The 14,404-nt window shown below is 41.5% G+C and overlaps 1 protein-coding gene across 1 annotated transcript; it reads right to left on the bottom strand.

Moving 5' to 3' along the window:
* Window positions 1-39: 39 nt before the first annotated feature.
* LOC124300878 (nose resistant to fluoxetine protein 6) lies at window positions 40-14,179 on the bottom strand. Its single transcript, XM_046755340.1, has 10 exons — window positions 13,228-14,179; window positions 4,675-4,961; window positions 4,352-4,527; window positions 3,975-4,123; window positions 3,296-3,388; window positions 1,993-2,552; window positions 1,569-1,874; window positions 1,280-1,454; window positions 906-1,048; window positions 40-804 (listed from the first exon to the last, which is right to left on the bottom strand). The coding sequence occupies exons 1-10, from the start codon at window positions 13,571-13,573 to the stop codon at window positions 667-669; spliced, it is 2,373 nt and encodes a 790-aa protein (XP_046611296.1). The 5' UTR covers window positions 13,574-14,179; the 3' UTR covers window positions 40-666.
* Window positions 14,180-14,404: the final 225 nt, after the last annotated feature.

The raw sequence follows: 14,404 nt of genomic DNA, 5'->3' as shown, positions 1-14,404 counted from the left end.
AGTGAAATTGGTGATTCGATTTATATAGAAATTGTATTTTATTATTTACAGGCTACAGATAAAACGTATCTAAAAATTAGGTCGTATAATAAGATCAAATCTAATGAATACGGTACATATTGGTAATGGGGTGTACAATATTAACATATACTGACGTAGCGCGTTAGGGCGTATTAGATACAATTTAAATAACTTATATTTGAAAATTGTCTCACTTACAAAAAAAAAAAAAGAGATGATATCCGGAGAGAGTCTGAGAGAATTACATTCGAAATAATTGTAATTATCTTATCCTAACAAAACACTCCTTGGCAAGTGTTTGATTCAGGTACCACAATGTACCAAGGTACAGTTTACGTCTGGTTATTTTCAAGTATATAGTCGTATATAGTTTAGTACCCACGTCAAATGCTCGCCGAAAAATCCTTGTATGCTTCCATACAAATATCTCAAACAATTGATAAAAATGGACTATAGGTAATAGCTGCATGATAAAGCTATGCCTATTGGTTTTTATCGAAGTAAACAACTACACAAGCTTCCCTCTTGACTCTCATACAACTGCATTCGTTACTCCTATTACAATATGGAGTATCACATATTTTCTCAACTATCGTACATCACTTTTGCACCAAAATTCAACGATGATCAAACACACTCTTGGATTCAAGGAACTCGTGGGATTCTTCTTCGCTTGTTCGGTGCCAGGATCTTCAGCATAGTGACAACCGGAGCTTCGAAAGCCAAAGAAATCGCGAATGACAAGGCATACGAAAGCACGAATTGCCCGAGGAATGTTATCAACTGAAAAGTTAGTTACATACGTTAATCGTTTGTTTTAACCGAGTGCAATGCAACCCAGGCGAATTTAATACCCTTTTATATTTACGTCAGAGTTTACGTACCACAGTATCTTTCCCAAGATGAAACGGTGCGTCTAGATTCATTGCTGTTAGTCGAATAACGATAGGATGGACAAGGTAGGCACAATAAGTAACTCTGCTAAACGGGTGCAGAATTGGCGCCGATAATATGCTGTTGACGTAACCTGAATAAGAAAAATTAAAAAGGTCATTAATACGATTTGAAGTAATGAGTCTATTACCATCTCTGTAAAAAGATCTGAGAATTGAACAAAGTCTTGTTTCTTTTATCTTTGTCCAATTTCAGAATAATTGTGCAATTTGAACAATTATCGATTAAAAATTTGCCTCTGTAAGCGTGCATAGATTCAGGCCATGAAGTTATAAATAATTTTTCATATATTCTGTCAACTGACCTCCGTAACCTGTGCTGCACGCTACGACTATCCATGCTAGTCCAAGTGACCATGCACTGTGGCTTAAGGAAGAGTAAGCAGCTGCCGTTGCAAGACTCAATTCCGTCTCGTACAAACCGTAGAGTAAACTGAGAAGACACGCTGTTGACAGTAGCCAGCCCACAGTAACCGTCATCTGAAATACGAAAGGCATTATTTGAATGTCGATATTTTTCAAGTAGCGTTTTACGCGTAAGATGACAAATCCACAACAGCGTGGGTGTGAAATATGTGTAAAGCAAAGACCAACCTTGGACATAGTAATTTTGCAGTTTGTCTTGAAGAGTAAATACCCTACGGACATCCCAATCAAATAAGGACCAAGCCTCGTCCAAGGCTTGTCGTAAATTTTGTCAAATAATGCGAGGGGATCGTCCGAGCTTGGCATGTGGTTGTTGGTGTAAGCGATGTAAGCCGTTACTATCCAGGAACTGAGGAGTAACATCGCAGTCGAAAATGCAGCAATCTTGACGTGATTGGTCGCTACGATCAGTATGATAGCACCAACGACGTAAAACTGCGTATCGTCGGCGACGTACCAACTCCAAAGCATGCACTGAAATTCAAAATTCACCGTCAATGTTCATCACGACAAGTGGACCGACTGGTCAAAGCGTCTGCCGGAAAAAGGTATTTCTTAACGATTAGAAAAAAAAAATCGTGCACATGCTAACCATTTCATCGACGGGGAAAAGCGTGTTTATGTAGAGCAGATTCCTCCACCAGTAATTCGGACAGTTGTAGTGATCAGCTGTGGGCGGGTCGAAAACTGAATTGGCATTGAACCACTTCATCGAGACCTCGACAACTCCAAGAACGAACATGTAGGGTGTTGTAAGTCGACAAAATCTATAAGATATGAAGCCTATGAATTTTAGAATGCCAGCGAGGAATCCTCGCGTGCCTTGTGTCAGCCTGTGCAAATCCCCTTTGGCGTTGGTCCTGAAGTAGAGGAAGGAAACGAGGAGGCCGCCCATGAAGAAGAACGTGTCCACGCTGAAAGCACCGCTCGTTACCGTCTGGAAGAGAAATCTCTTCTCCACTATCTTGCGGTACTCCATGTTGTCCGAATATTTGAACACCACGATGCACGTGTGGCCAAGTATCACCCAGGCCATCGATATTGCTCTCAAACCGTGGATGGTGCTTATTGTGTCACTACCTACGGACTTGTCACAAATCGTCCGTAAGTTTGCCTTTATGGAAAACGATAGCAACAATTCCTCGAATATGCCTGAAACATACAGAAAAATTTTGCAATTTTAGTTTCAGTTGGAAAATTATGAAAATTGAGTACGACCAGTTGACAATAGTGATGTCGCGATTTTTTTCCGTACATTGAACTCAATTTATTTTATTTTTTTTAAATCACTGTGACCGGATCCCTCGCGAACAGATGCATGTTGCTAATGATTTCTTTGTCAGAAAATTAGCGAATGTCACTAATTCTAATTTAACAATTTTTTCATACAATGGAATTCATACCCTACTGAAAATAATCGACGATGATCATATAGTGCGTGACGTTTAAGCTCATTTGACTCAACTGTTTTTAATGCACTTTCGTTGTGGAGTTCGGTAATGCTTCATAGAGCTTATTGGCAGTAGATTAGTGAAAGCTCAAATAAGTTACTGAATATCACTTGTCAGAGTAATATCAAAGTGCACTCTTCCTTTCTCTCAGGCATAATTTCCTTGAACCACGCGGATGTACTATGCATGACATCTTTACTCATTGAGTCAGCAACGTTGCATTACACGCTTGACTGCATCGGACTGGTTTTCCTCGTTACATCAATGCATAAGCGTTCTCTCCTCTTTGCAGAGTAGAATCACTGCTCAATTCGACGATAAATTTCTCGATGAGATCGATCGAAGACTTTACCCATACCTATATACTCTCCATTCAGCCTCGCCATTCTCTCCGCTCCAAATTACATTTATTTCTCGTATTTGAAGATTGGCAAATTAACTCACTCAAGTTCTCTGGCTCGGGAGGCGGGGGAGGAGTGCTTTCGTGGTCATTGTTGTTGTTGATTGAAGTCACGCCGTTAGCACTGTGGTCAGGAACTGAAACAAGAAGATGGATTTTATCCTGATAAATTACGGCACGGTGAATAAAATCAAACTTTAATCAATTATAGAACTTCAAATTCTATTAGATACGTTCTTCGTCGCGTCTTTTACAAAGTCACATCGTACTCGAGATGATTGGGAATTCGGCAAGATTTTGTTAGTAATAGTTTCATTTACTTATTAGATACACGCTTGAATGTATCACGTCAGTGCGTTTTAGTACATGTCATATTCCCATTCATAGTACAAAATAACATTGACGACTATTGTATTTATTCTTCTGTGGAAAAATTATTTCCCGAAAAGTCGACGATTGTCATGAAATCGAATTTGTATTACATCATCGACATATGTTTGTTTTAACACTAAGTATCCGGCTTATAGTTTCTTCCCACAAAGATGGAAAGATACGCGTGTAGGCAAACTCCGTGCAATATCGGTGATCCATATGATAAATAATTTTCGGATCGTCAAGCCTTTGTGGTTATCTGGCGTTAGCGATTCAAAATATTCCGTGTGAATGAAATAACCGAAAATACTCTATACTACTTAAATTTAATAAGGAACCGTCTCTACTTACCATTTGAAATTTTTCCACCGGATAGTTGTTCCAATTTTGCATGCTTCTCCAAGTCGTAGTTCAACGTAGCACGTTTCACCTTTTTTGTCAGATAGACATCGTAAGTGGTACCAGTAGTCATTAAGACTATCACGAGGACAGTCGATCCGCTGAAAGGTTATTGAGTTGAATAAAAAGTTGTGAGAGCCAAGTTTGCATGTCATTCGAACGAGGAGTGAACTACTTTACTCGATTTTAATCAAAATTCTGTCAATCACTTTCTCAACGCAAGAACTCTCTCTCTCTCTCTCTCTCTCTCTCTCTCCTCCTCTCTTTCATTATCACACAGAGAATGAATTACATAACACGTACAGCGAAAAAGGCTCCAAAATACTTACAACAATGCCCAGAAGACGGAATCTGTGAACATATCATACGGGTTGTGCTGATCTCGAACCTTATCGATGCTGGAATGTTTAGCCGCAGATTTGCTGGCCGCCAGTTTTGCCACCACGGTCACATCGGTCGAGGTACAAGAAAACGGAAGGCAAACTCCAACGTGAATTTTACGCGGCTGAAAAGTATTCGTAGACGTGACTTAGTGGTAGCAACGTGAGAAAGTGCTAGTCTACTCTAGTCAACATTTTTTGCACAGATGATTGGGCAGCTCTAGTTCTAGAACAATTACAAGCATTCTATCGAATCGAAAGGAAGCACCTACCACTGGACTAACGGATCCGTTCACGTTGATCTTGATCATGTAGAAGCCAATTTTGAATGGTGGGATATCGGAGATGGTGGGCGAAAGGAGACCGGCTCCGCTCAGTCCGTAGTTCTTTTTCTTTCTTGGTTCGGAGGTAAATTCACGAACCTCGTTCGCGGCTGTCGTGAACTGTTTGTTACCCTTGTTGTAGTCCATCCCGATAAAGCTACACTCCGTTGCTGATCCCACGAAGTAAGAATTCCCCCAGTAGAAACTGTTTGCAAATCTTCCAGACGCATCGTCCACTGAAACGAAACGTGTTCAAGTCTTAGAATTGTACCTTTTTTTTTTGTAATACAAAGAATCAAAGATGCTTTTTGAAGAAGGATAGATGATTGGAACTAGTCGCGCAAGTTTCACACCTTATCCGATTCAAACGGTCGTATGAATTCAGGCTTATCAACAATTTTTCATGGATATCGTATCAAAAGTTATACAGGATCTGCAATTTCTGGATGACAAGCAAGGAAAAATCCTGTTGTGAAAGTATGACCGATTTGATCCATTTAATCAAGTCCAACCTCGATTTCAGTTTGGGGAACGAACTAAAAATTACAAAGCAAGCAAGTACGCAAGCCTTTCGTTATACGCAGACAATTGTAATGAGTGGTTATTTCATCTCGGAACGCGACGCGAGTCGCTTCTCTTTGAAGATGCTTGAATAGTGTCGGGTCCGGTGGGCAGCGGTTAGATAACTTTTCTTACTTCCCGAATAGAAAGTGTTACCTCATCGCGGATGGCATCAAACTTCGGCCTCAAGTATCTCCCGCGCCAGCGTGGAGGCAAGCAATAACGTGAAACGGAATCCGGTCTTATGTGGGTCTCAAAAAACAGTCGCAATTCAACCGGATAATATTTCAAAATTACACTTTCTGCCGTGGATATTACGAATCGCGTTTGGTCACTCGTTGCCAAATGACAGATACGACAAAATCGTCTCCAAAGTCTGAAGCATGCCATTTGAATTCATAAATTATTCATTCCTTCGAATATGATAAATGGCACATTTTTGATAATTACGTTTTCATCATATGTATAACCTATCATCTTGTGATCTTTTTTTCTTTTCAACCGAAAGGTATGACTTGGTAGATAACTTGTGGCTTTGGTCTTTGGTTTTGTCCGCTTTTTCGTGTATATCTGCGGTTCCCGTTTTCGGCTACACGGTTCGATTTTGTTATTGCACCATAGAGGAAGTTGCACCAGTACTATCGTCCCTTGAAGAACCAGTTCTGCTGGGCGTACCGAAGGCGTGCCAGTAGGCTGCATGGAAGAATCCTTTGTGAATACTACAGGCGGTTGGAACAATAGTATCTTACTTTAATTGCAAATTTATACGGGGTAAGAAGCACGTTTAAATCTGTTATGGTCAGAGTTCCAACTAACGAGTATCCGTGCAGCCTCCGGAATGCGGGTTAACATCAGATGAATCCGTCTGCGCGAGCAATTCATCTCTGAGCGTAACATTGGTTTAAAGATGATAAACTGAATTTGTACGTGCATGGATCTTGGCCTTTTGAATAATTTGTGACTATCTAATTGTGCGTCTAATGGTTACAAATGCGTTTAGAAACAGTGCTAAGTTGATATTAGCGTTTCCTTCACAACGATACCAAGGTCATATTTCGTCGAGAGTTTACGCAACATCGAAGAATGCAGGGAGTGAAAGCGGCGGGTATTTTTTAATCAGTTCCAGGTGTGTGCTCACTGCTCATCCATGAAGAAATTCGTCACCAGTGAGTCAGAGAACGGTTCGTACGTCGAGTCATTTCGTACGCGTGAGATACGAAATTCGTCCAAGGACTAGCGCGGAGCTAGGTGTCTATTATTATGCATGTAAGGCGTATTGGTCCAGATCAGATTTAGCCGAGGTACATACATATATTACAATGAAATTAGAATGACAATGGATTCTGTAAGAGTTGTGTCATTGTCGGCGTCTTGAACTTCGATTCAAAGTCAAGTTCAGCAACACGCGGCTCACTAGTCCTTATTTTCAACTTGGCATGGTTCGATGCAATGCAATGCCCATACGTCGCGGGAATAGCCGCCCATAATTGGATCGGTCCGCTATGGTGAGTGTGCTGGAATCTTGATTGCAAAGAAACTGCATTCTTCGCTTTTCTATCCACGTTTCGGAATCCACACCTCTCAACCGGTTTATCGTAATCTTGCCACGCCATCGTCGTAATCCTCAGTTATCCGCCTCATAACCATAGTGGTGACCCAGTCGCAACGCTGCCACTTTGATCCACCGTGTTTCTCTTATGGCCATTGCCGAGGCTAATTGTCCGCGAAGTTCACAGACAGATTATCACTTTCCGGGATTCTTTCGTTATCCGGTGAAGCCACACGAGCCAAGTTCTTCCGCATTCATTGAAAAACTGACGACTCAGACTCGTGCTTTCTTCAACCATTGTTCGATATTTTTAAGACGATCGAGTCTTGCGTCGATGTAAATAATATTCGACTATCATTTCTTCGGAAAGCACGCGATACTCCAATTATTTTCGTGACAGAATGCTTTCGGATCCGGTCAACATTACGAACAACAGTAGGAAAGAAAAAAATTTGTCCAATACTTGTGATGTTTTGTTTAACTAGTCCTAAAGTATGGGTTTTTTTAAAGAATACTTTTTTCCACGATAAGAAATTTGAACACTGCACGATTTTGTTTCAAGTATGAGTTCAAGTATCGATGAATGACTTGAATGTTTAGACTCGTCTGGTGCCTGAATTAACTAGTGTCAATAAAACAGTGAATAATAACGACCGAAAGTCGGCTAGCGCCGATTTTGCCCTCGTTATTTCCAACCTGGAGACAAGCAGCGTCGTCGTGGTGATTCTTTTTGTGCCGTAATATCGCGTCGAGTCAGCGGTTGTTATGGTCAGGGAAAGTGATTTGAAAAGAGAACGGCTTTCTTGCCAGCTTTGTTGCCATGTGTTAACCATGTTGACCACTTTGTTCTGTATCGTATCCGGATCGCAGTATACCTACAACGCGCGACACCCACATTGCGATTATCTCCGGTAATATCGCGGAACCATTACTCTTGCATAATTCGTGTCCTGCAGAACTTTCAGGAAGCATTGAAGCGATGGTGAAATAACACCGAGGAGCTGCAATATTCAAAGTGAGGAAAAACGGCAGAACTCGTGTAATTGCTGCCGTCAACCTGAGCAGCAGAAGCCTCGCCCCGTTCCCACCATGGATTAAGAAAGCATATTACTGAATGGGTTTTGACACAATATGCGAATGGCAATGCCTGTTATGCGCAGCGACTTCATAACCGAAATCATCACGCTCCGCTATCTCGTTTCATGTACAAACCCGAACGCGTACTTATGTACGAATGTGTTACATTTTTAAGGTGGTCACCAAGTTTTCCCACCACACCTATATATTGTTGCACAGCATGTGCTCAGCAGGCCCTGAGGCCTTAGAACGACATGCCGCGCGCACATATTGCGAGACCATAATGAGCTGTCAGTTGACATCGAATAAGCGAAAAGCCGATTAACCAGTATAGACTGCTAAAACTTTTACCGACACCTGTTTTGCAACAACTCTTTCAGTATGCCGCGGAAGGCCGTTTTTCAGATCCCAAGCAATATAATCGCATTCCTGAAAACATCCAAATACCTACTCGAATACGTCTCAAGGATAGGGAGAAAGCTGCATAACGCAGTGCGGTTCTGTTGTGTAAGATGAATTTCGATTCAATAACAAGTATCTATGCTCGATGAGCTATTTGGGTCAGAGTCAGCACTCTCGGTAGGTAGACCTCTCAGAATACTCTGCGCAGGCATGCTCATTGGTTAATTACTGTTAGGTAAGGGCGCCCGCGTGTGCGGGTATAGCAAACGAGTGAACGATTCGTGGCTCGGACCGGACTGTCGAATTTTCGTAACCAAAACACGCTTTGGAACCAGCGAAAGTGATCCTTCCTACTTTGACTCCCGAGGCTTTACGGTTTGCTTTTACCTTCGCTATATGCCTGTGCGCAACACGCTTGTGCGTTATATAGCGTGGAGCGTGTCCTATTGACAAGTCGAATTAATATTCGATTATAAATAACAACATTCGTGACATGGGATATAGTACAAGACGATTGTTTACTATTCCCTTACTTGTCAATTTTTTATTTCATTTAGTTATTTTTCGCATGGCATAATACGGGTCAGGATTTGAAATCGAACCTAGACCTTTCAAATACCAAAGTGAAAAGAATGTAGATATATAATAAATCACGGCGATTGAGTAGAATTTCAGTACCTGTTTCTCGATGATGCAATTCATCTGGCGAACATTTCTGTTATTAAGTTTTAATTTTATTTTTTTTTTTTGTATTCCACGTGTCAATCTAAAAAGGGTGTTACGTGATTCGTACAACCGGCTATTTAAACTAAGCGCCTTTTGACGCGCGTGACTTTGCAACAACGTCACGGAGTACGAGGTTCGAACATTGCTCTGTAATTGTCAGATGGAAACCGCTGTGATTCAAGTGCCTGTAGAGTCGTAACACTTTTGGATGCATTGCCGATCATGAAACGTACTCTCACGTGACTGTAGGAGATGCTGTTTGTCGTGTCGTACAAACAGACGATTACCGAGATCAGAAGTGGTTTAGCCTAATAACGACAATAATGATGGTAACAATGATAAACATAACAATATCAACAGGGATACTTTCTATTTCACCGCAGTCATTCGTAAATCACATATTGCGAGAGATTGTGTTATTCAAGAATTTTTGGTCAGGAATCGTGCACCGCGTACAGATCAATCGATCTTTGGATCGATGTGAGAAGCGTATTTTCACCGAACATCTCACCTGTTACAAGCTACAGGAAAGCGGATGAAACGTAACCTGCCTGCACTCGTTAACACAGCGTTGTATAATCGAGAGTTGAGTATCTGTGTCGTAACTTTCAGGATCCACGCGCGAATACCGTCGCGTCATTTTTAACTTGAGTTTTGAGATTTCGCACGTTGTATTAGCGAAAATTGCAAAGCCCGTCATGTCTGTCGTACCTGCGATCAAATTTTCGTTACGTCACGTCGCCGGAAAGATGAGCAAATGAAGTATTCGTCTTACATGTTTTCAACGATCAAACAATTCACCCGTAGAAAGGCCTAGGTCATTGAATGACTTTTGTATCCTGGTAACGCGCGAGTATACCTTCCATACGTCCGCAAAATAAATTTGAAAGACCTTCGTTTCATCTAACAAGTACGCTCAACGTTGACCGCGCGTTGAGCGGTTAACGAGCATTGTTTGTTCCGGAGTAATTGAAACGTTCTTACTGAAATACTTTCTCACGTTGTTACCACTCTAGGATCATGCTGCGTCTACGACCGTGACTGTAGTAACAATTAGGAACAGGTTGGATTATTTCCGTGGACGTGTGAAGAAAAATTAGTGGAAAGTGTGCTGGTGCGGGAAACTCGAGAGGTATGAAATTTTGAGACCGCATCAGACATGTCCAAGTACTTCAAGCTGTCAGGACAGCGGTATTGTGCCATTAATCTTGGTTATAAAAAAAAAAAAAAAATTGACGATAGGAGAAGGTGGAGAAAAAAATTGACAAGGAGAAATGAGAAGGTACATTAACGATGCGAATAATTGCGTGATGTTTTAGCTCGTGATATAATACTAAAGTGCAGAGTCACCGAAAAAAAACCCGTAAATACCCTCTGGCGATAATTTTATGTAACAGGACTAAAGATCCTACCCAAGTTTGGGACGTAATGCTTCGTATAGTTCACGCGCAAATACGAATAACTCTCTGAAACTCCCGCAGACACTCGTATTTTTTATGAACACTTGAGGAACAGAGAACCTGAAATTGTTGGGCTTCGCTTGGACATTTAAAATTTTTGAAGCGAATATATGCTTATGGGTTGTTCATTGTCAGTGAGAAGGATCCAGTACTCAAGTTTTTAAGATTGTTTAATAGGGTATATACACATATATATATTACAAACGGATTGAAAGTAAAATTGGAAATGGAAATCGTGATTGTTTTACCGAATACGACTGTGTGGATTATTGAATTGGTACAATTGTTGTCAATTCGCTAAATTGCGACATTCCAGAGATTGCATCGAGGTGGAATATCGTCACTATTGACTGTAACCTTGATTTGAAATCACGCGCATACAGTTGCTCCGTGATATGAATTGGTGATCGATCCAACAAGTGTGAAAATTTCTAAGAGCACGTAGACACCTCACACAGCAATCCCCGCCCTATCATATTTACTAGACGCTTCGATCGTGGAATCTTGTAAACTCTCTACGGCCTTGAAACCGGACATTCAGATAGTTATCCAATCGCCAATGAAGCCAAAGAAAAGTGGCTCCATATCCCACCTGGCGCAGCGACTACCGGAGGTAATACACGGTCTGGACCGAGTGCTCCGGCACTCAGAGTAGAAAGTTTCGGAGAATTTTCAACTCGCGGGGAGCCAGTCTGACGTATTGGTATTTTCGAAGAAAACTCGAGCTACGCAGGATTCGACTTATTGCGCCTTGAGAAATACGCCAGTCGTGCAGGCATAATAACCCAGATGAAGATACCGCACCGTGAGATGATTATTTATATACTTTCACTGAATTATTTCACTGCATCGCACCAGGAAGTGAACTCGCGATGCAGTTGCAACATGATGTCACGGGGACCTTTGGTGTTTAATACCATGGGAACGCGGATGAATGTTGAGTCGGGGGGTAATTAAGTGGATCTTGAAAGCGAACTCTGTAATTTTTAGCGACCAGCGGTAATTCCGCAGCTGGTGTTTAGCCCCAATCCGACAATTAACCGACAAAATCCAGCTCGCAATAACGAGGAAAACACTCGTTAGGAGCGGTGGCATTGACCCAAGAAGGTATAAAATGGTCGAAAGTGAGACTCGGATGCGGCTGTTGTGTGTACCTTCTTTACGCCAATGCAGGAGAAGCGCGTTTGTTCGGAATCCGGTTGGCTGGCAAGAAAATCCGGGATGCCCCGGGAGATATTTGTCCCATTGTTTCACCACCGAGCTACGTGAGAACCGAGTGAAACCGTATCGAGCGTTGAAAGCAGCTCGAGGCGAAGGCTTCGGGTCTTCCTGAGAAACCAACCGACCGAAAAACCGACGTTTGTTGCAATGAAAACAAACTACGCGGCACATCGATTCTTCGCGTTTGCCAAATTATCGTCAGATTGCTTATTTCAAGGCTAATTGGGTCAAGCAGTCTTGCTTTTATTCCAATTTATCGCCGAAGAAAGTTTGTCAAATCGATAAAATGACTCGTGACTCGGGTCACGTTTGTCGGTGTTTTCTCCGCGATTGTCAAAATTCACTCGTTTCGTTAACAAGTATTGCATTCCATCCACGCAACCGATAAATCAGTCATGATTCCTGAACAATTTTTCATCATTCGACAGATATACTTTCTTCGGTTACCTTTCCGAAGTCTCATTGCGTATAATGACGAAGCATAAGTAGTAACAGTGTCGTTCGTGTCGGACAGAAAATCCTGTTAGAATATCAATCGTTGCATTTGAGATGATCAAACGTTTTCTCCACGGAGCGAAGATTATTTTTGAGCATCGAATGATTTCTATTTCTTCAGAAATCTCACATTAGATTCGCCAAGCAACAACGACGATTATTATTCATGCTCGCAACGCTTTGTTTCAAGTCCCATTCTTTCCACCATCGAGTAAAAGTTGTCGATTTAACTTTCATCCGAATATTAGGGGCTCCTTCCGCAGCCTTGATACCTTCGTATCTACCTTACGTAATGTTGAAAACTACCAAATAAAGATCTATACGCGTATCCGATTCGTGTAAAACTTCAACCGTCGAATCAAGCGAGTCAGAACAACGCGTTGCTCCTGCAGCTGAACTTTCTATTGGTACAATAAATTTGTCCGTGTTCTTGCGCCACTTCGAGACTTGAGACGAATCGTTTCGCAATCTTTACTCGACGCGTGTTTGCCAGAATTAAGTTGCAAATTCTTTGTCTAATATTTGTCGGAAAAATACTTCCGCGTTATTATAATCGCGTATAATACCCAACGCGATTGTCTATCTGGTGAAAAATGTTCTCGCAAGCAGCACACGGATAATAGTATTCAAATTTATTCGTCAGAATGCCGTTGAAAAAAGTCGGGATTAATGCAAATGTTGATGATTAAAATTACCGATATTAAACGTCCGAAGATGAGTGATCGAGGAAATTTCCTTCATTTTTATCATCGATGATAAATAAACGGAAGTAGCTGCGAGAATAACTCGTAAAATGTCGAAATGAGAAAGACTCGCGTCACGTAACTTGAACGAGAGGAGGAACGGGATTTATGGAATAAATAATTTGCATAAATTTCGTGCCACGTTGCGCAAGGTGTTATGCGAGGCTGCAGCAGGTATAATAACGAATCTGATGGGCGAATAAATTAGAATACGCGGATCGCGGAATTGATCGGTCCGTTGGTTCAATTGATTTTATCAAAGACTCACTCTTTCTCGCCCATAAATCCTTCCGCTTCAACCCGTCAACGAACCGCGTCACGTCCTTCGAGCACTCGGATGAAACCGGGTATTTTCCCTCGATCCAATTTTCCGCGAGCCATCGAGTGTTAAACACGTCCAAATCCTCCTGGATCGTCGACCAATTTCCGCGCAAGGCTTCTTCCGGTTGCGGAAGGCTCCGCGTTTTGTGCACCGAGGATTCGATGTCCTTTGAGTCCAGAACTAAAGGGGATTCCAACTTTAGAAGGCTGTCTTGGGCGTCAATCTTGCCGATTATTATCGCACAGGCGACGGCTATTAATAGGTTCATTTTCACACAACTTTTTCCCGACATTTTCTGAGATGTTATCGCGCCTAATTACCGTCGTTTATTCTTCTTTTTTTTTATTCCTTTACCGATCCGTATCGCTCTTGCTATTTCATGGTTAATCAATATCGAGTATTATTTGCATATTTGTAATTGTTGCGTGAGATGCGCGTTGTTGATTTATTCCCATCCAACACGATACCTTTCTTACTTCACCTGCACTCGCTGTTTGTTTATTTCCTAGTTTAATGGTTTATTCACACGTTCGATAAATACTAAGACACATTTGGTATGTGGTTTTTAATCACCGAGTATCGATTCGATTTTTTATCATTGAACGTAAAAAATCCATGCGAACGTACAGAATTACGATCTTGTTCAATTTTTCAATTTTATCTTTGGAAAAGCACGATTTTAGAGGGATTTCGCACACGCAGAGCCAAGTATCGACAAGTCGAGTAGATCAAACTCACGTATGAATGAATTATAACGATTAATTGCGCAGAGGTTAATCGAATTTATTGACGATTTGCAATAAAAATGTTTAATTATTTTTCAATCCTTTCGAAAAGGTTCGATCTGTTTTTCGAATATTTTTAACGGTTCCTTTTCGCGAGACGTTTGGCGGTAAACTGCGGACGGCTAACTAGATGCGCGCGGAGAAATGCTTCGCTTTAGTCAGTTTCAGCCGGCTTTGCCTCCGCAAAGAAAGGCACCTCCGGGTTCTGGAGGGGGACGGTGAAAACTCAAAACTCATACCAACTAGCGGTTTAATAGTTGACTAAATTCACTTTCCTAGTCTCGGATGCATCGCATGCCATCGACGATTGTTCTGCAAGTTATATTCAAATCGCCTGC

This window comes from Neodiprion virginianus, chromosome 3, assembly GCF_021901495.1.
Source record: "Neodiprion virginianus isolate iyNeoVirg1 chromosome 3, iyNeoVirg1.1, whole genome shotgun sequence".
In the NCBI taxonomy this organism is placed as follows: Eukaryota; Metazoa; Arthropoda; class Insecta; order Hymenoptera; family Diprionidae; genus Neodiprion; species Neodiprion virginianus.
The sequence above is the reverse complement of the archived record's forward strand: the minus strand, read 5'-3'. Positions and strand labels throughout refer to the sequence as shown.